Source organism: Mus pahari, chromosome 5 (assembly GCF_900095145.1).
Source record: "Mus pahari chromosome 5, PAHARI_EIJ_v1.1, whole genome shotgun sequence".
NCBI lineage: Eukaryota > Metazoa > Chordata > Mammalia > Rodentia > Muridae > Mus > Mus pahari.
This window is the reverse complement of record NC_034594.1, coordinates 38,147,088-38,169,597: the sequence shown is the minus strand read 5'-3', so window position 1 is coordinate 38,169,597 and position 22,510 is coordinate 38,147,088. Positions and strand designations below refer to the sequence as shown.

Genomic DNA, 22,510 nt, shown 5'->3' with positions numbered 1-22,510 from the left:
TCCAGAATTTCTGTTTAGTTTTTGTCTGGGTGGCCTACCCACCTGTCTTAGGGTAGAATGGACCATTTGCTATCATTGTGAGAAGGTCAAGATGTGCTTCTTTTATAAACATAGATATCCTTGTGTTTGGTGCATGAATGTTTAGATGTGCACTATCTTCTTGGCAGGGTTTTCCCTTGATAAGAATGTAGTCCCCGTCCCTATCCCTTCTGATAGTTTTGGTTTGAAGTCTGTTTCTTTTTTCAGACTTTAAAGTGGCTACACCTGCTTGCTTCTTTGGTCCAATTGCTTGGAATAAATTCTTTTATCTTTTTGCTCAGACCTGGTAGCTATTCTTGATGTTAACATGTGGCTCTTGGGTGTAGCCGAAGGGATGGATCTTGTTTTCTTAATCCAATCTGCTAGTCTGTGTCTTTTTTCATAGGGAATTGAGGCTGTTAATGTTAAGAGTTATCAATGAATCATTTATATTGATTCCTTTTATTTCATTATTGTGTGGATTTCCCCTCTTTCTTGAATGAAATTATTTATTCCTTGTGTTTTCCTGGGTGAGGTTAACCTCTGCAGATAAAGGTTTTCCTTCTACTGCCTTTTATAGAGCTGGATTTATAGATAGATACTGCTTAAATGGTTTTGTCATGTTTTTTTTTTCCCATCTATTGTGATAGTTTTGGTGAGCATAGTGGTCCGAGCTGGCATCTGTGATCTCTTAGAGTTTATAGGACATATCCATACTGGCCCTTCTGGCTTTTAGAGTCTCCACTGAGAAGCCAAGTGTTATTCTCGTAGGTCTGCCATTAAATGTTACTTGGACTCTTTCCTTTGCAGCTTTTAATATTCTTTGCTGTGTGCAGTCGGTGGTTTGATTATCGTATGCTGTGGGGAGCCCCTTTTCTGGTCCAGTCTGTTTGGTGTGCTGCATGCTCCTTGGGCCTTGATAAGCACCTCCTTCTTTAGGTTAGGAAAGTTTTCTTCTGGTCTTGTTGAAAATATTCTCAGTGCCGTTGACCTGGATCTCTCCTCCTCCCTGTAGTCTTATTATTCATAAATTTGACCTTTTCATAGTCTCCCATATTTCTGAGACGTCTTGTGCCCGAATTTTGTTTTAACATTTTCTTTGACTGAGGTATCTACCTTGTCTTCAATGCCTGAGGTTCTCTCTTCACATCTGTACGTGAAGACTTACCTCCGAGGTTTTACTTGACTTTCCCACCTTTTCATCCAGTTTTTAATCACAGTTTGGGTTTTTAGTGATTCTATTTCTGTTTTCATTTCTGGAACGCTTTTCATCATTCCATCCCATGGTTTGTGTTTTTACAGACTTAATCAAGGGATTTATTCATATACTTTTGAAGTTCTTAATATTCATAATAGTTATCATAGAGTCTGTGTCTTGTGTGTCTGCAGTGTTGAATGTCTCGGGGCCTACTGTAGTGAGGTTGCTGTGTTCAATATGTAAAGACATATTGTTTTGACTGTTAATGGCTGTATTTTTGCGCTGGTGTCTAGGCATCTGGGATTGGGATCGTTATGATTCCAGATTTTTTTTTTTTTTTTTAATAGCTGATCTTGCCTTCGTCGGATGTTCCATTCTTTGGTTTCTGCTGCCCTCTCTAGGTTTTAGGGAAGTGTAGAGGCTGTGGGTTGCCTGGTGGGAAGTGCTTCTGCAGGTCAATGGTGACAGGGAGGAATAAAGCTGGCTAGAGGAAAGGCTGTGAGAGGCTTCAGGAAAGACTTAAGGGGCTCTTGTTCACATCCAGAGGCAGGAGCCACAGGAAGTTGGAGGCTTGGTGGGATGAGGGGAAATAAGTAAGGCAAACAGTTATCTGGAGAGATGGGGATGAAAGGGCTATGGGAACCCTGAGTTTGAAACAAGAGTTGGAGTCTTCAGTGAATGGAGCTGAGGTGGGAGGAAGGGCGCATGTAAACAGGTTGTTTACTGGGCTCAGAGTGAGAATGGAGAGACTGAAATGGAGGACAGGAAAAACAGTGTGATTCTCTTACTTGAATCTTTCCTGCATTGTGGCCAGTGGAAGTCTCTGGTAGAAAGTGTCTTTAGGTATGTATGGGGTGGGGACTCACACAAAACAAAGGCGATGGACTAGAAGTGGATGCTGAGAGGGTCCACAGCAATGAGGAAAGGTGAGACTACCATAGAGTTAGGCAGAGTCTCCAGGGAATGAGAACAGGCCCATGCAGGAGTGTGCTACAGGGCTGGGGATGAGAATTCAAGAATTGTAATGTTGAGCAGGAAGGAGAGTGAAGATGGCCTACCCGCTTCCCAGGTGGGAAGTGTTAGCAGCTGACACAAAGGGAGGGGAAAGGGGGAAGCTGGGTCCACAGCCAGGTTTGACTGGGTTCCCAGGGAATGGAGGTAGAGTGGGAAGACAGAGACCCCTTGAAAGTTTTCTGCTGTGGTGCTGGGGATGGGACAAGGAAATGACACTGGAGAACAGGAGGGAGCCACTTCTATTCTCTGTTTCCTTTTTTGTTTTGTTTTGTTTTTTGTTTTTGCTTTTTTCGAGACAGGGTTTCTCTGTATAACCCTGGCTGTCCTGGAGCTCACTTTGCAGACCAGGCTGGCCTCGAACTCAGAAATCTACCTACCTCTGCCTCCCGAGGGGTGGGATTAAAGGCGTGCGCCACCACGCCCGGCTGAAGGATGTTCTTAATGCCTCCTTTTGTTTTTGGTTGTTTTGTTTTGTCTTCTTGTTTGGATTATTTGGTCTTTGCTTTCTCCCTAATTTTCCAGGTTACTATGTTGGACATAGTAACCTGGGATTACTATTGCTATTTCTACTTTATTTCTCTGATAAGTTTATTCTTTTCTGTGCTATTGTTCTTTCCCCTGTAAGCCGAGTGTTCCTCTTAAGTATCTTCTGCAGTGTCATCTTCATGGTTGGGTAGTGCCTTTGTTTGTGCTGGTTTTGAAATGCCCATATTTCTCCATCAGTTTTTGAAAATAGCTTTGCTAGATATAGTACTCTTGGTTGGCAGGCATTTACTTTCACAGTGACCTATACCATGCCGTGAGTTCCAGATTTTAGTGTTGCTGATGAGATATGATATTGCTATCACATTTGCCCCTAGAGAGGCATTGGTGGATTCCCTTTCAGCTTGTAATATTATTTTCGTGCTTTGTGTAGTTTACATTTCCACTGTGTTATAAGAAGGCTCTTCTCCGTCATATCTAGTGACTCTAAATGGCTCTTGTGTTTGGATGCATATTTCTCCCTTAGATTTTTGAAATTTTCTGTTATGATGTCATTGAGCAGCTTCTCTGTGCTTGTAGTGGCTTTTTGTTTTTTATCCTTATTTATTCTGTAGATTCTTGAGTTTGCTCTCTTAGTTGGAGCCCAGGGTTGTTGGACATTTAGGTTGTGCTCACAGATTTCCCCCTTTTGATATCTGAATGTAGTGTTTCACCAGTCTTGTCCTCTGTCCCCGGCATTCTTCAGTTTGGTCTACTGGGGATGCTTTCCACTGTATTTTAAATTTAAGTGGGTTTTTTTTTTTTATCATCTCCCTCATTTTGTCCCCCACAGTATCAGTTTCCTGGTCAAATTTTTCTTTCATGTTTTTGACTCTTTTCATACATAATCGGATTTTCTCACCCACTTTCTCTACTTTGCTCCTTTGCTCTCCAAGTGCTGTGTTGAATCATCTGTTTGCATGTGTCTACTTTCAGAAAGATTGTTGATCGAATTTTACCAGCAAACTTTGAAATGTTCACTTGAAATTTGCATATTTAAGTATTTCTTTGAGTTCATTAGTTGTTGAGTTCTGACTTTTTGGAAGCATATATTGTCTTACTTTTTTATTTTTTAAATGTCTGTTTTTGTGTTACAATTTGTGTACCTGTTGGTTTAGATATCTTTTCTGGTTTTATTTAGGCATCTTTTTATTATGCAGCCTTCTCATGAATAGAGTTCTGATGTTCAACTGTACCCCAGGCAACCAGCACCTGTGTAACTGGCAATCTGCACAGCTGTAGCGTACTGTGGAGAAAATGGATGGCCGTAACAGCGACAGCATGAAACCATTCGAGATGTAGAAATGCACTTAGCCTGAGGTCAATCAAAGCTGCACATACAGCACTTGTGACCACAGGACTGAAAATGGCAAACTACTATAGATGTCATTATCAGGTTCAAAACTATTTACAGGCCGGGCGTGGTGGCACACTCCTTTAATCCCAGCACTCGGGAGGCAGAGGCAGGCGGATTTCTGAGTTCGAGGCCAGCCTGGTCTACAGAGTGAGCTCCAGGACAGCCAAGGCTATACAGAGAAACCCTGTCTCCAAAAACCAAAAACCAAAAACAAAAAACAAAAAACAAAAAAACCAAAAACCAAAAATAAACACAAACAAAAAACAAACCTATTTACAGTAAGTGTGGAAATAGTAAATAAATGAGATAAAAGGAGGAGATGGGGTAGGAGAGAAGAGGAGAAGGAGGATGAAAGAAAAGGAGAAAGATGGAGGATAATATGGAGGAGGACAGCAAAGGATTCAAAAAGTATTTAGAAAGAAAATGTTTCCCAATAACTTCAAAAGCAAAATTAGGTAAATATAAGACAGGAATAAAATAATCAGTAAGATAAAATAAAAGTGCTATTAAATGTGGAGTGAGGGAGGAAACACTAGGCAAGAAACAAAAACTGGGGAAAAAAACAGAGCTACAAGTGAAATATGGCCCAAAATGGAGTAAAAGAAGAAAAATGGGAGGGATCAAAGGAGTCAGAGAAGGACCAGAAATGGTGGTGCGACCTTTACTGCTAGCACCTGGGGCAAAGGCAGACAGACTTCTCCTGAGTTCAAGGACAGCCTGAGCCTCATATGAGGCTCAGCAGTAAAGGTCGCACCACCATTTCTGGTACTACCAGGCCAGCCAAAGCTATACAGACAAGTTTCAAAAAACAAATAAACAATAACAATAACAACAAGAAGTCAGAGGAAGGGGCTGGAGAGATGGCTCAGTGGATAAGAGCACCTGACTGCTCTTCCGAAGGTCTGGAGTTCAAATCCCAGCAACCACATGGTGGCTCATAACTATCCGTAACAAAATCTGACGCCCTCTTCTGGAGTATCTGAAGATAGCTACAGTGTACTTCCACATAATAAATAAATAAATCTCTTAAAAAAAAAAAAAAGAAGTCAGAGGAAAAAGGATGTGTTATTAGAATAGTTTTCTGTGTTCTCAAAACTTGGAGATTGCCAATTCCACAGATGCTGGTTGGCTGGGTCTCAGCCGGACTTCTGGACTCTACTCACGTCTCTTCTACAGTTTATGCTATTGTTGAATATATACTGGACAAGTATCTGCTGTTCACTTTGATAGATTTCCTTTGTATACCAGGGGCCTCTGCTCACATATTTAATTTTGCTGTCTGTGGGTTAGGCAGGCTCCCTGTTCCTCCCAAGACTCCCCAGATAATAATTCCTGAGGTAACTAATTTTTAAGTGGCAAGTGTCTCCCAAATGCCCTGGGAATATGGGAAGCTACCACAGCAGGGTGTTTAGTAAAGACAGAGGCTGTCTTCTTATATTGGACTCTCTAAGTATCAACAACCCCGACTTACGATGCAGCCGTGGGTATCAAGTACAACTGAAGTGGAACTTCAGATCTTGGGCTCTTCATCAGTGAGTAACAGGTAAGTCATTTCAGGGGCTATTCTACCACTGGTCTTGGGCTCCAAGCTGTCAAAACCAGGACCATCTTCATCCTTGGGTGATAATATTTCATTCATCTTTTTAAATCTCTTTTGAAGTAATTGGTCATTTTAAAAAAAAAAATTGCTTGTTCAGTGTTTCAGCAGCGATCATGGTTGCAGCTACTGGGATGGTCTGGGATGCTTGCTTTTCATGCTTTCTGTTTGTGTGTTCTTCCACACTATAACTCGTACCTCTGCTGCATTGGATATGTCTGTCTGTTTTCCCCTCTGCCTTTGTTGTTGCTGGTGCTTCCTGTTGTGTGTAGAAGAGCGAAGGCACTCAGCAATAGTGAAACAATGAACTGCAGTAAAAAAGCAACTGGGTACTCACACCTTCCCAAAGGGCTGGCTGTGAATGAATGCTAATAGAATAAACCAGGAATGTAAAGACTATTAAAGTGAACAGTTTTTATAACTAAGAAATAAAAGAGAATGAAGAGCGGGAGAGATGGCCCAGTAGGTAAGAATACTTGATGCACCTCTAGAAGACCCAGGTTTAATTCCCAGCACCTAAACTAGCAGCTCAGAACCTTCTGTAACTCACGTTCCAGGGATGCCTTCTTCTGGCCTCTGTGGGAAATGCATGAACATGGGGCACAGATAAACATGTAGGCAAAACATGCATACACTTTAAAATGTATTTTTTTTTTTTTATTTTAAAGAGAATGAGGTGGGGTAATGGAAAAGGCAAAGCCAGCTGCGAATGAGAGGAAAAGCCTATGCAACGAAGGCATAAGAAGCAGCAAGAGAGGACTCAATAAAACCAGAGCCCAGCTGGCACACAGACTAAAAATAGGAAAATAAGAGTAAAGGTGGCATAATCCTGGTCAATTGTCGCTTCTTCTGAGATGACTATGGGTTCTTTAGCCACCAGGTTTTACTGGGAAGTGGTAGGCATCTCTACTCTGCCTTCTCGAAGCTCCTGGTTCTTTTTAAGATTTCTGGGCATATTTAGAAAAGATTCTCTATGTCCATTTTTCTGAGGAACCGCCAGACTGATTTCCAGAGTGGTTGTACAAGCTTGCAATCCCACCAGCAATGGAGGAGTGTTCCTCTTTCTCCACAACCTCGCCAGCATCTGCTGTCACCTGAATTTTTAATCTTAGCCATTCTGACTGGTGTGAGATGGAATCTCAGGGTTGTTTTGATTTGCATTTCCCTGATGACCAAGGATGTTGAACATTTTTTTCAGGTGTTTCTCAGCCATTCGNTATTCCTCAGTTGAGAATGCTTTGTTTAGCTCTGTACCCCAATTTTTAATGGGGTTATTTGAATTTCTGGAGTCCAGCTTCTTGAGCTCTTTGTATATACTGGATATTAGTCCTCTATCAGATTTAGGATTGGTAAAAATCCTTTCCCAATCTGTTGGTGGCCTTTTTGTCTTGTTGACCATGTCTTTTGCCTTACAGAAGCTTTGCAATTTTATGAGGTCCCATTTGTCAATTCTTGATTTTACAGCACAAGCCATTGGTGTTCTGTTGAGAAATTTTTTTCCTGGGCCCATATCTTCGAGGTTTTTCCCCACTTTCTCCTCTATCAATTTCAGTGTCTCTGGTTTTATGTGGAGGTCTTTGATCCACTTAGACTTGAACTTTGTACAAGGAGATAAGAATGGATCGATTCTCATTCTTCTACATGATAGCCGCCAGTTGGGCCAGCACCATTTGTTGAAAATGCTGTCTTTTTTCCACTGGATGGTTTTAGCTACCTTGTCAAAGATCAGGTGACCATAGGTGTGTGGGTTCATTTCTGGATCTTCAATTCTATTCCATTGATCTACATGTCTGTCGCTGTACCAGTACCATGCAGTTTTTATCACAATTGCTCTGTAGTACAGCTTAAGGTCAGGCATGGTGATTCCACCAGAGGTTCTTTTATTGTTGAGAATGGTTTTTGCTATCCTAGGTTTTTTATTATTCCAGATGAATTTGCAAATTGCCCTTTCTAACTCAGTGAAGAATTGGGTTGGAATTTTGATGGGGATTGCATTGAATCTGTAGATTGCTTTCGGCAGGATAGCCATTTTTGCTATATTAATCCTGTCGATCATTTAAATAGAACGTATTAACTGTAGGAATCACTTCTCCTTCAGGGTTGCTGTTGTTAACTGTTAAGGATGTTTACTGACTGATTGAAAGTAATTTTGTAAAGGTTGTTCCTATTTTGAATTAGTTTTGTAGTCAATATGTCGTGAAATATCAAACTTGCCTTTAAAAACATTCTTCCCTCTCTCAGCAGTCCTTTGTTTGCCGCAAGGTTTGGGTTATAGTCTAGAATTCTGATATAGTTACTACATCAGGGTTTGACTGTTCCATTTTAGTGGAGGGACCAATTCTTTAAGCATCTTTTTGATATACACTTTATTTTCTATTTAGTTTGTCTTTATTTATTCTTCAAGTTATTTTTTTTGTTTCCTGAGACTTAGAAAAATAAAAATATGTAATAATATATGTAATATCATTTTCTTTTATTACTAGGCTTTTGCTTCTCAGCAGCCTATTTACACAATGCTTCAGCCCTGCATGTATGGTACAACCCCTAATTGCACTGGTTAAATTATGTTAATATAATATAAAGCCAAATGTTAACAACTTCATTTATTACCATCAATAATGTTGTTTTAAATATTATATTGATATTTAATTGTTTTTCTATCCACTTTCTCTGTTCATTTTTATTTTAGAATAGGCGTAAAATGGAAAAATCACCACATTTTTCAGGTAAGCTATTATTTATAAATTATTATAATTTTCAAATATTGGCCCATTGAAGTTCGGAACACTAATTCTCATAAAATAATGATTATCACAATTTCCTTCAAGATATAAATTATACTATTTTCTTCTTCTTATAAAAACACAGCCTCCCAGTAGCAGTGGGAGATCAAAACAAAATATGAACGAGCTTAAAAGTGGGAGCACAGACACTTTTCATTCAACATATGTTCTGATGTAACTAGGAAATAACACATCTATTTGTTTCCAAAGTGCTTGTCTGCTGGATCCATCTTCTCATGAGCACAGTTCCCTATTTCAGGAGGATTCCTTCCTCAGTGGTATCATAATAACAATATTTAACAAGCAATCCAGCATAAATACAGAAAACTGCGATCATATGGTACTGGTGAGTCAGAGTCACAGAGGCTCCCTGAGGAATTATGTCATGTTAAAGGAAACAGGAGATACCGAAGGAATCAAGGTAGTCAAAACATTGTATATCAGAGTGGTACCCAGGCATCCTCTCACAACCTGGACAGTCAGAGCTGTGCAGTGACTATATACTCCTTCAGAAGAGACAACAGGAAGTAATAAAAATGAAGTCACAATAACAAGATAACTATAGAGCATGCTACAGACAGAAGACGAGCAAGTAATTGTATTTCTTTTATACATTTGTGGGGGGGGGGGACAAAGAATAGCCTTCATTGAAGGGCGTATGAAGAACAGAATCAAATCAAAAATGTGATAAATAAATTGTCAAAGTTAGGGTTTCTGTCGCTGTGATAAAATACCATGAACTATAAGAAGCCTGGGAAGGAAATGGTTTAATTTATTTTCTAGTTTGTACTTCATCATCCAAGGAAGTCAGGGCAGGAACTGTAGCAGATGCCGCAGAGGAGTGCTGGTCACCGGCATGCTCCACATGGCTTGCTCACACTGCCTTCTTATAGCACCTGGGACCACCAGCCCAGATACAGTGCATTTAAAGTATTGTTTAATTTAATAAGACTTCTTATTTTAGAAGCAGGTATCTTGTTTCCAGGCTTACAGCTGGAGGGAATCTGCTACAAAATGAATTATATCTTAAGGCTTACCTAAGTCTGATTTAGACAAGACCTTGGACTTTAGACGTTTGGATTGCTAGCCAAAAGAAGTTAAGACTCTGGGGGCACTGGATAGAATAAATGTTTTCTTTTTCGAGTGAGATGCCTCAAACTTGAGGGCCAGAAGCAGAACATTATGGGTTTAATGTGTTTCACAGAAAGCATGTGTTGAAAACATTATTAACAAGACAGAAGTGTCAGGAGATGGGCCCCAATGAGAGAGTATTCTGCCATGAGAATAGGGTGAATGATCTAATACTCCAGGATGTTCTTACAGGTGTGGCTTTGTTGTAATAGAGGGAGCTTGGCACCTTTTGTCTCTCCAGTTCCTGTCTTGTCCTTCTGCTTCCTGCTGTGAAGTAATACAAGAAGACCCTCACCAGACCCTGGTGCTCTGACTTTGGAATTCTCAGCTTCTAAAATTAAGAAATACATTTCTGCTCCCTATAATTTTTCCCAGCCTTGGGCATTCTGCTCTAGTAGCACAAAACTGATGGATACCTCGAAACCCTCTATTTTGGATTCTCCTAATCATAGAAGAACTTTTGAGGCAAGCTGGAGAAAACAGACTTCATATTCCATTATTTTTAACTATGTCAGAATGGGAACTTTCTTCTTCTTCTTCTTCTTCTTCTTGCTTGGTTCTACGATGTTGTGTGGGGGCATAGAGAAAGGGGTTGACTAGCTGATGACATGGGGCTATCCCCTAGAACTAACCCTTCCTGGGTGTTGTGTGACTTAAGTAAAGATCGCAAGCCTCACCCACGAGGCGGTGAGCCAATGACAGCCCTTGAGATGACACTCTTCCATGTCCTCCCCTCTCCATCCAACCTGAGGTGGTAGGAAGGAGCTGACCACGAGGACATGCCCATCCTCTGCCCACCTTCTCTCCCGGAAAAATTGTTTTGATTTTGTTTTTGAAATAAAAGATTTAGTTTAAGATTCTAAACGTTAAAAAAAAAAAAAGTGGTTTTAATAGCTGGGTGTGGTGAGGTGGGAAAATCAGTTTAAGACTGTCACTAGCTATGAAACCAATTGGAGGCCAGTCTTGGCCTACATAAGAGCTTGTCTCAAAAGTAAATAAATAAAAATAAAGTGGCTACTCCAGGCATAATGGTACAGAGCTTTAATTCCAGAAGTCAGGAGGCAGAGGCATGAAGACCTCTTTAATTTCCAGACCCCTCTGGTCTACGCAGTGAGTTCCAAGCTAGCATGATGTACATAGCAAGTTCCAGGACAGCCAAGGCTGCATAGATAGAAAACCCTGTCTCAAAAACAACAAAAAAAGTGGTTTTGCTATACCTTGCAATATAGGTATAGCAAATTATATTTCAATTCAATTTTTTATGCATACCATTCTATAATTAGCATAATAAGTTATATACAAATATACATGGCATATTCATAGTGTATTAAAAAGGTTTTTAGTAACGTTCACAGGGTACCCCTGTCAATTTCCTTTAATTACAATCACCAGTATATAAATTAGCATGAAGCTAGGCCAATTTTTTTTTTTTGAGACAGGTCTCTCAACATAGCCCTGGCAGTCCTGGTACTCATTATGTAAACAAGCTGACCTTGAACTCACAGAGTTCCGCCTGCCTCTCCTCTTCTGCTGGGACTAAAGGCGTGCTCCGCTATGCCAGGCTAGTCTGATTACTTTTGAGTCCCTCTCACTAGCACCTTGTAAGGCCTGGTATTTGTGCATAAGTAGTCAGGCAGCAGAACAATTCACTGAAGTTCATGGTCATGCGCTCTCCACTTTATAATTTTCTTGGTTTCTGCAGAAGTTGCTTCTCTAGTACCACAAATTGAATTATTAAGGAAATATGTATTATTCATGATAGGTATCTAGAACATAAATTGTCTCCCTAGAATTGGGTATGGATTGCAAAGTAACAATGGAAAATTACCCAAGTGTCAGAGAAAGTGACACAGCTCCAAAGGTGTGCAAAAGGCACCTATTGAGCAAGACATGAAGCACAACTTTGAATTACACAATATTTAGCAGCCCCTTCCCAACAGAAGGTAGGAGCTTAACAATGGTATGTTTAATTAAGTTTTAATATTTTTGAGCTGCCATCAAGAGCCAGAGTTAGAATTGGAAATACTTAACATAAACATCTACTCTAACCTAAATTAATCTTTTATGTGCATGGAATGTACTGAGCACAGTGACATGTAACTTCTATTTCTTTCCACACACATTCCAACAGCAGTACTGAAAATCATAGAGTTACACAGTGTATGGATGTATCCAGGGATCAGGGTAAAGAGGGCACTAATGATGGTAAGGTATCAATAACAGTCATGTTACTTTCATGCTTCTTAGGCACCAGGCACAGTGTTAGATGTTTTAGACATTACATCACAAAACCTTCCTCCAGATAAGGTCTTAATCCCTTGCCAGATCAGGAAAACAAGGCCAGAAGAGGCAAGTTACTTGCCCAATTAAATGGTCAGTTGGACAAACTTGTGAAGTTCAGGTACTGAACTTTTAGCCACCCTTCTTTTACTCCTGGCCAAGAGGTGTACTTATAAAGCCAACTTCCCTTCTCAAATGTTACAAGTGACAAACAATTTATATGACTTTTGGGTTTTTTTTTCATTCCTTTTCAGATGTGTTAATAATGCCTGATAAACCCTTTGAAGATTTAAACACAAATAAGAAAGGGAAACCTGTAAGTAGATGGATCTATCCTTTAAAAACTATTGTCATTTCTATTATTTAGTTATTATTTATCACCATTCTACAATATGTATGCATGCATTTATTGTCAATTTTAGGGTTATACTTATAAATTTATAGAGCAATATAAATGTCTCATTAACTTTAGCAAGCCCTACAGTTCATTCATTGCCTTGCTATTTTGAAAAGTAAGCCACATAGCTAGTAAAACAAAGGCCAGGAAGCTCAGCTATAGGCCAATCTCTTGTGATATGAACATCTTTTTAAAAGACCATTTTCAGAGCTTGAGAAATGGCTCAGAAGTTAAAAATACTACCTGCTCTTGCAGAGGATCAGAGTTAGATTCCCAGCACCCACTCGGTGTCTTACAGCTGTCTCTTATAACTCCAGTTCCAGGAGATAACATCTGATCTCTCTGAACACCAAGTAGGAATGTGGGGCATGTGCATACATGTAGGCATAAATAAAATAAATAAATCTAAAAAAAAAATTTTTAAAGGCAATTTTCTGTAATAGTATCTTTTATTCTCCTGAATGATTGTCATCTTCAGTGTCTTACTGCCTCTGGCTACTAACCTAGGCAACATATCCTGGAAGCATCTAGCCTTCATACAGTCCTATCTAGGCCTAGAATGTTTTCAGCTTCTGAGACTTACTGCTGAATGAGCTCACCCTTTCTTGTTCTTCCTGAACTCTGCCTAGCTGGTCAACTCAGCTGTTGTGGCTCAAGCTCCTCTTCAAGCTGACTGATTCAATCTGGCTTCTCTCTCAGCCTCTGAATTTTTGTTCTGCTTGACCTCAAACTAACTCTGACGATCTGTTCTAATCTTCTGGCTCCTTCACATTCTCTGGCTCCTTCTGTCTTCACCTGTGTCTGGCTTGTTTTCTCCCTCTGTACAACTGTCCAGGTCAGACTGCCCCCACCCCACTGCTCTCTTAGGTACCTTTCCTTTCCTTTCTCTTCTCGTGAGAGCTGGGCAGATTCTATTCCGTCAAATCTTTCTCTGATTTGTCTCTTTGTCTGCAACTCAATTAGTCATCACTTTCAAATATGGCTGCTTCCTTCTACAAACTAACTTTACCTTCATTGTTTTGGATTAAAAGTGTGTACTAAGGGCTGAGCCTTACCCAATTATAAACTTTTTTTTTAAAAGTAAATAACACAATCTTAGGGTCTGCGGTATGATCAAATATCCTGCAATAATTTTTTATCCTAATTGCCCATTTATATTTAAAGTTCACTATTTGGATTTCCCTTGTTTATACATATGTCAAGCTAACAGCAACATGTATTTCAGAAATAGAATAGGAATTGTGTGGCTTGGAATAGGGATCATGCAAGAAGTAACTATCTAGATGAAAGGCAATGAGAAAGAAAAGTTTTGCCTACCTCAGATTTTACATTCAGAAGGGAAGAACCATGCTCACAGAGGAAAACGTCCAAGCCCTAAGGAAATATCAACACTTTTTCTTATAGTATTTAATGATTAACTAATACTGAATCTAGGGCACAGGCATTTCTCACTAATTCTCTTTCATAGAGAGTAGGCTTGATGTGAGAATTTATTGAATTCCCATGCAACAGAATGTAGCAATCACTATAAAGTCTGCAGTCTTCAATTCTCTAGGACATTGCTGACTCTAATATTCCAACCGGTTGTTTCAGTAAGCTATTAAAAGATGTCCTAGAAATTTTAATATTTGGTGTTTACATCTTCATACTAACTCATGCATCTAAAATAGCACAAAAATTCCACCTAACTCTATAATCTGCCTGGAAGGGCATGGTTTCTATATAGCATCATGTTGTTACAGGAGCCCAAGATTCCAATTTGAAGATGTGGGTTCAGGCACCAGTCTTCTCACATTAGCTGTGATTAAGTTGATTCAGTTCATGATACACATATGGGAATACCTACTGTTCAGCAGGACCCAAAACAGCACTTAATGAGATTACGGTACAATGGACACCATTTTAAGCTGTTAATGAGCACTATTTTATTTTGACGCTCACAAACTAGGAATTTCTACTCTTTTTAATTGCAGGTGAGGATACTGAAGCTGACTTTAAATAAACTGCATAGGGATTTGGGAATTTGATCCTAGAGTGTATATGGTTACATCTGCCTGCTCACTTTGAGAAGTTAGATATTCAGTTATGTCCCATTTAATGATGGATATACATTCTGGAAAATGCAATTTTATTGTTAAAAAGACTCACAGAGTATACTTACAAAAACTATGGCATCATTAGGAAATATGATCTGAATAGTCTTATGAGTATTAAAGAAATGTGTATCAACAGATTATAGGAATGAACTAATGCAGAATGATGAATGGGGCAAAAAGCTTTTCAGAAGTTTTAACACCCAGCCATTATATAAAACTCTGAACAAAGTTGTAATAAAAAGTATCTTTCTGAAAAAGCTCACATACTATATTATACNAAATAGTGAAAGACCGTTTAAAGATCAGAAATAAGGACACAAAAGTCACTCAGAACAGAAAGGAGGAAACAAATTGCATTTTCAGATGACACACTGTCTCTCTCTCTATATATATATATGTAGTTTTTCAGTTGTGAAAAAATAATCAGTAGTATTTCTATATGTTAACAATAAACATCCCAAGAAATAGCAATAACATAAAATAGTTATAAATGTAACAAAACATGTACAACATACAGTAAAAATGACAATTGATGATGAAGAACACTGACACCTAAATAAATAGAGACCCACTGGACTNCTGACTGGAAAAGTCAACACAGTCAAGTTGTTAGTTCTCTCTAAGCTGCTCCAAAGATTTAATGTAGAGTATGTCTAAACTGTAGATTTGTAAAGAAAATATCACTCCAAAAATAGGTCGGTAGAAAGACACAGATTATTTAAAATAATCTTTACAAGAAACAACACAGGAGTAATTACTTTGAATAGACAACGGAGTGTGCTTTTGAAGGAACAACAGGTACATGGAGCCNTGGGAGGTAATAAACACACTAGTGGGGCTGGCAAGATACCTTAGGNGTTAAGAGCACCTGTTGATCTTACAGAGGTCCTGGGTTCAATTCCCAGCGCCCACATCGTAGTCTGCTCCAGAAGGTTAGCAGAAGAAACCCCATACCTTCTTCTGACCTCTGTAAGCACCAATCACACACATGGTGCACATAAAAACCTGAGAGCAAACTCTCAAAAGGTAAAATGAATATATAGAATAAATAAAACCTTCAGGACAAAACACGCCAACAACAGCCCCACAGGTACAATGAAATGGCTACTAATGATGCCTTTCCAACAACTGTGTTCGNGGCAACTGGACATTCACAGACAGATATTAAAATGAATCATGGACCAAGTCTCATCTAAAGTTTTAAACATAATGAAGTCACTCCTAAATAGATTAATAGTTTCTTTAAAAAAAAGACAAAAACTAGATCTGTCCTGCCAAAAATTGAATTCCTAGAGAAATTAAGATTTATGTGTTATGAAGAAAACTGCCTGAAAACTGTTCTTGGCAGCCTTATTTATCACTGGAAGTTGGAAACAACCAGATGTCACCAATTCATAAACAAACCATGGACGAATAATCAGGAAAAGGAACAAATTATTGACACATAAAGTTAAATTTTTTGATTATTTTTGAGAATTATGCTAAGTAAGATAGACTACTATCAAGTATTATAAGACTATGATTCCATTTTCATAACACTCTTCAGCAGTTTTTAAGTAAAAGAAAACTTACCTTAAATGTCTTTCTTAAGGGTGATAACTCTATAATCACACACATAAAACTAAAATAAAACCAAGAGAAATGTAAAGAATGGCTTAGAAGGCAGACTAGCTATGTCAGATTTAGAAGTTTGAAAGAATCTATCACCAGGGCAACAGCTTTATAAATTGAAGACATTTCAGAATTCTAGAACAAATTTCTAAACAGCTAAACTTCATAAGCAAGTTACAAAATCCTTGGAATTCTATGGGAAAATAAGCTTTGGGGGTAATTTGAAGTTGAAAAAGGAGTTTTTTTTTTAATGAACCAAGGTGGACGGTGTGTTAAAAGAAATGTTCTATTTTGAGACCAACGCCTGGAGTACAAATCTGAACTGGGAAGGACTGACTGCATCCCTTTCCACGGCCAGCTCATCCAGGTGCCCATCTTTCTGTAACACCTTCATGGTTTTTTGAGCCCTTCATAAATTAAAATGTTGACAGTATGGCTAGCTAACTTCCATTTAAACACTGGCATTGACTGGTTCTAAAGCGTTCTCCAATAGTCAGGGTACATGAAAGGTTGGGAGCGATGGGACTTAATTTTGCTCAACAGAGTATTTGGTAATGACAAGAGAAATTGGTATCGTGTGGTGTAGTATAGTATATTATAAACAAAACAACTTAGGATAAAAAAAATATTTATTAGCATTTGTTAAGTATACACAGAGATGGGATCCATTCTATTCCTAGTCACATCTGTAAGGTGTTCTGATCATATCCACTCTGTCACCCCTTGTTCTCCTCCTGTTGACCCCTTGCTCTGCCCTACTAGTCCCCCTTCTATGCTCATGCCTGCAAAGACTTTTTGGTGGCCTAGGAGTTTCATTGCAGTTCCTAACAGGAACCTGTGAGAGGCTATTACAGGAGTATAGGCACCTTACCAGTCACTACACTGTTGAAGAAAATGTTTCATTCCCAGACAATTAACTGCCTGTCTCCTCTGGAGTGGGGCCTCATAGGTGTCTCCCTGCCTCCATAACAGATGTTGATAGGACCAATATTTTTAAAGAGAGTTTTATATTCAGCATCTTCAAAATGGAGACATAGTGTATTTTACTTTCAAAGTAAAGAATGAATATTTAGGCATATGTTTCAATCCATAAAGTCTTATACTGTCAAATGATTCATGCTGATTGTGTAATTCTCATATAATTCATATAAAGCAATATGAGGGGCTGGCATACACAATCATTACATGAAGTATGTTCAGTATGAAAAGAAGAACTCTACAATTTTAAAAGTGAAGTCCCGGGAGTTTCTCTTTGCTGAATATCTGTAACATACTCAAAAACAAACAATTAACAACTAGAAAGCAGGCAGAAAAGTCACCAAGAAAATGATGGTCATGTGCCAGTCTTATTATTAGCCCTTTGGTCTTTCATCTTCTAGCTTAAATGGTCTTTACATGGCAGTAGACTTACGTTTTGATCACAAATGCAATCTAAGTATGAATAAATATGCACATATCGTCCTCTCCACTTCCCTTTTAAGTAGAAAAAAAGCGCTAAATGTTTCTTCATGGCCTGCAGAGCCACAGTTGTCCCACCTATGGTTTTAAACAGATTGTAACATGATATTCTGAAACCTTTCTTGAACTACAGTCCACCGAGTTAAGGAAATCTTGGGAAAGACGTCCTACTGACACTGTCTGTAGTCTCCGAAAGGTAAGAATGATGCTTGGCTGGAAGGCAACTGGGAGGGTCTTTAGGAAACCAAGGGCTGTGGGAAACTGTGCAGGCACAACTCTTGTCAACAAGATAACATCTCCTTCAAGTAAAGCTAGAGAAGGCATTGCAGCTGACCCAGCCATGGTCCCAGTCCACTTCCCGCAGTCTTAGCCTCCTGCTAAGGCACCGCTAGAGATGGAATCCCAGTGACTCTTTTTTCTCTGTGGAAAACAATTCTTTTCAGACTCTAAAACTACTCCATTAACTGTGGATCTCTGAGTTTTAGCTGTTTAACTCCTTTTAGTATATTATTTACATTTAAGAATTTTGAAAACCTCTGATAGCTTGAAAGATACAACTGTTCATGGCACCCACGGGAAAGGCCATACGACAGTCACTGACATGTCACCAGGGCCAAGGTTCTCTTATGAATTCCTCTGTCTTAACTCTAGCCAGGGATGTCAATAGGTCGAATCTTGTGAGGTCGAATCTTGTGCGGGTTTTGGTGCAAGTAACCACCATGAGCTTGGCCGAAATACCTAGACTCATATCCATATTCTTCCATTTTCAAGGTCATAAAACTTGGAGTAATTTATGCTGTGTGCCATCACTTATTTCAAGAAATGACAACAGTCTTGAAACATTATAGGCATTTTCTGAATGGTAAACATCCTTTTATCCCCTGTATGAGCGAGCATGTAGCACAAAAGAAATAGGATTAGTGTATCAGAGACTATGAATATATTTAATGTCAGTGGACACTGCCAGGGTACCATTTAAACCAGATGTACTAACATGCATGTATAGTTAAATATCCATCATCATCCTCCACATTTTAGTTTTTCTTCATTTGATGAATAACAATAATATTTCACCAATACTTGCATTTCATTTTTGGTTATTAATGAGAGCGAACAGTTTTCACATGTGTGCTGCCCTTGTGTTGCTATTTATCTGACTGTTTACAACTGTCCATGTTTACAAATAAGGTTAAATGCTTATTTACTTACATGGGAAATATTTTTATATTCTAAAATATAATGCTTTGTTATCTATGCTGTTTGATTTTTTAATTTAAATGTCAATGGGGTCAAATTTAGTAGCTTTTCTTCTGTGGTTATTAGGTTATAGCTAGTTTTAATATCTTGTTTAGAAGGTTTTTCTTCTCCCCAAGATGGTATCAGTATTCTAGATTTTCTATTTTATTATTTTTTATCTTTACCTCTTTTTTTTGTGTGTGGTGCTTGGGTTTGAACCTAGAGCTTCACACATGCTAAGCAAGTGCTCTACCAACTTAGCTGTATAACCAGCTCATGTATATCTTTCAAACAATCTGTATTTTTCTATATAACAAAAGAATATCATTGTCCCAATGCTATTTAATAAAATCATACATGTAGTTTGCATACTACCACAACCCCAGTGAGTTGTGCATTCTAGTGGTTAAGCAATCTGTGAGCCTTTCTTTATGTTGTCACCAGGACAAACTGGTAGCATGTAATTTATTTATTTTATTTTATTTTTATTTTTATTTTTTGTTTTTTTGAGACAGGGTTTCTCTGTGTAGCCTTGGCTGTCCTGGAACTCACTTTATAGACCAGGCTGGCCTCAAAATCAGAAATCCGCCTGCCTCTGCCTCCTGAGTGCTGGGATTAAAGGTGTGCGCCACCACGCCTGGCGATAGCATGTAATTTATATGGCTCGGTGGTCAGAGAACAGTGCAGCCCTGAGCACCAGTCTGTCCTAGTTAACAAGTCAGGCACTCTGCAAATGCCCACCCCACCCCCACCCCCAGCTTGAGCGTTAGCACAGACATTTTAATAACAAATCTAAAGGTAAATTGTCTTAACTCTAATTAAAAGATGCAGACTGGCTGACTGAATGAGAAAAATGAGATCTGAGTGCTTTTGCTGTCTGCCAGAAAACTCACCACAGCTTCAAAGACTTAGGCAGATTGAGAGAACCAAGGCTGAGAGGGAAAGTGACATTTCAAGCAAATGGACTGTAAAAAGCAAATAGGAGTAGCCATATCTGGCAAATAAACTGAAGCCACATAAAGAAGGTCACTGGATAATCTCAAAAGCAATTTAAGTATGAGACCGAATTCTTACTTAGCTTTAAACAACTTTTATAACTTTAGGGACTACTGAGAGTAAAATGATCTTGGAAAATATTTTTTGCATTACAAGTTGTCTAAAATTAAAACTTTCTCTTTTACAAGGTGGCTTTTGCACAAGAAGAGTACACCATACCAGTTTGCAAAGCAGAAACTACAGAATTCAAACCCAAACACCACGTGAGTCCTGTTATCCTAGTCTGGTACCATAATTATAATCAATTACTAGGTTTCTCCAGATAGATAGATAGATAGATAGATAGATAGATAGATAGATAGATAGATAGATAGATAGATAGATAGATAGATAGCATGAATTTCCCAGACCAGAACTGCTCATTAGAAATATCTGGCTACCTTTAGATATATTTATTTCTAAACTCACTTGACCTAATAAATTTCAATGTGAAAATTAAATCTTGGAATATGTGTTTCTGAAAAATAAAAACAAAACAAACAAATGAAAACCCCAGGAGATTCTTAATATTTCACCTGAGTCTCTATTAGCATTTGAAAAACAATTATAATAAGTTATAACTATTAACCTGCATTTTGAAGTGAGTTGAATTGAAATATTAGACTGATTATTTCAGATTTTGCCTTTTTTCCAATCTGACAATGTAGAAGTCGCACAAAGATACGAAACAGGTGGCGTCAAGAATAAGATTTTAGAAGCTGAGGCCTGTAGCAGCTTGGTGGTGAAGAGTCCTTGTTCTTTCAGAGGACCTGAGTTTGGTTCTGGGTACCCACATCTAGTGCTTCCCAACTACCTGGTTTGATCTAAGCCCTCTTCTGCCCTCTGCAGGCAACCACATACAAATAAAAAAAGAAAACTAAATATTTTTTTAAAACATAGACAAAGATTTTAAAGATTGCTTCAGTGATTGAATACGTAAGTCTCAGTTTAGTATGGCTATTTTACTGAAATTTCACTGTAAGCCAGAAATTTGTCAATTATTCTCTTAACCATATCTGAAGTCATAATACTGTATACTCAAAAAGCAAGATTCTACTGTGACATATTAAAGATTGAGTGGAGGCCTTCACTGTTGACACTTAGGCGTCCCTACGATGGCCTTTACGGAATAATGTCATGGAAATTTACCACTTGCATACACTTTTTTAAAATTCAGAATTTACTACTAAATGGTAAATATTTATGGTAGATGAGATTTTGACCTTGGTGTTTACCACGTGCTGTCTACACAGACACAACTAAATCTAGCAATTAAAGAAAAAAAAGTATAAGTAGCTTTTAAGTATTTAAAGATGTCACTGTAGACAGAGTGACTAAGATAATAGGATCACTAGGACCTGGACATTCCTAGCCTACCTGGCAACACAAGGTCCCACCTCGAAAGTAAGTAGATAAATAAATAAGCAAAAGAAAATTAATTTTAAAAGCTAGGAATGGCAGTGCCTCACCAGAAAAACTCCAAGTAGAAAAACATAAACACACACAAAAAAAACATATAGATATAAATAGTGTTAGAATTAGGAATTTAATTTTTTTCACTAAAAATTGATTTTCATTCAAACTTTAAGTATTTTCAAATAAAGTTGGCTTTTCCCTTTTATAAATAAGGGGGAAGATGAGTCAATTGACAACTTGCTCTATGAAAAATAACTAGAAAAGTCACTATGATTTTAAATAAATGCTAAGGAATTTCTTTTCTTCTTTTATATTGCAGTTTCAGAAACTCAGCAAGGGTGGTCTTGATCCTTTTCTAAGAAACATAAACAGCAAAATGTCATTCAGAAAGAAGAAAGATCACGATGACGGATACAGAAATCTAAGCACGTCAAGTACAGAGATTTTAGAGCATGAGGATCAAGATCCTCCTTACCCAGGACATTCAGGGTCTGCAGGACCTGATGCAGTATGGGCTGAAAACCCTAGCCCTTTCCCAGTCCAGATGGTAAACAGGGACAGCTTGCCTCCTGACCCAATTACAGCCACAATAATGATTTCAGACAGGAAGAATAAGCTGTCACTTGATAGTGTTTTCAACTCAACAAACAGTTCAAATACAAAGAGTATCTTTGCAAGTGATAATCCTGTTGTCAGCCTAACAAAGCTTTCAGATTCTGATAATAAACTGATAACTGATTCTACTTTTAATACAACAAAGCCTTCAAATAGGAGGCTGTCTAAGGACTCGAATTCCAATACAACAAAGCCTTCAGATAGGAAGCTGTCTAGTGACCCTAGTTCCAGTACAACAAAGCCTTCAGATACTAAACTGTTCAGTGATCCTAGTAGCAATAAATTGTCCCAAGGTCCTAGTAGCAATGCAACACAGCTTTCAGGTTCTAATAGATTGTCCCATAATCTTAGTATCAATGGAAATAAATCTTCATATACTTCAGATCTTAGTAAGGTATCCCGTGATCCTAGTATCATCTCAACAAGGTCTTCAGATCCTAACAAGTTATCCTGTGATCCTAGCTTCGTTTCAGCAAAGTCTTCAGATCCTAACAAGTTATCCCATGATCCTAGCTTCATTTCAGCAAGATCTTCAGATCCTAATAAGTCGAGCCGTGATCCTAGTATCACCTCAACAAGGTTTTCAGATCCTAACAAGTTATCCCGTGATCCTAGTATCATTTTAGGAATGTCTTCAGATCCTAACAAGTTATCCCGTGATCATAGTATCATTTCAACAAAGTCTTCAGATCCTAACAAGTTATCCCATGATCCTAGCTTCATTTTAGCAAGGTCTTCAGATCCTA

General features: G+C 38.4%; 1 protein-coding gene across 1 annotated transcript in view; it reads left to right on the top strand.

Moving 5' to 3' along the window:
• C2cd6 (C2 calcium dependent domain containing 6) overlaps positions 1–22,510 on the top strand; it is a 104,906-nt gene that overhangs the window by 67,961 nt on the left and 14,435 nt on the right. Inside the window, exons 14-18 of the mRNA XM_021199208.2 lie at positions 8,396–8,432; positions 12,155–12,216; positions 17,596–17,658; positions 19,883–19,957; positions 21,469–22,394. Of these exons, the coding sequence (XP_021054867.2) occupies positions 8,396–8,432; positions 12,155–12,216; positions 17,596–17,658; positions 19,883–19,957; positions 21,469–22,394 (1,163 nt within the window). The remainder of the gene's footprint in view (positions 1–8,395; positions 8,433–12,154; positions 12,217–17,595; positions 17,659–19,882; positions 19,958–21,468; positions 22,395–22,510) is intronic.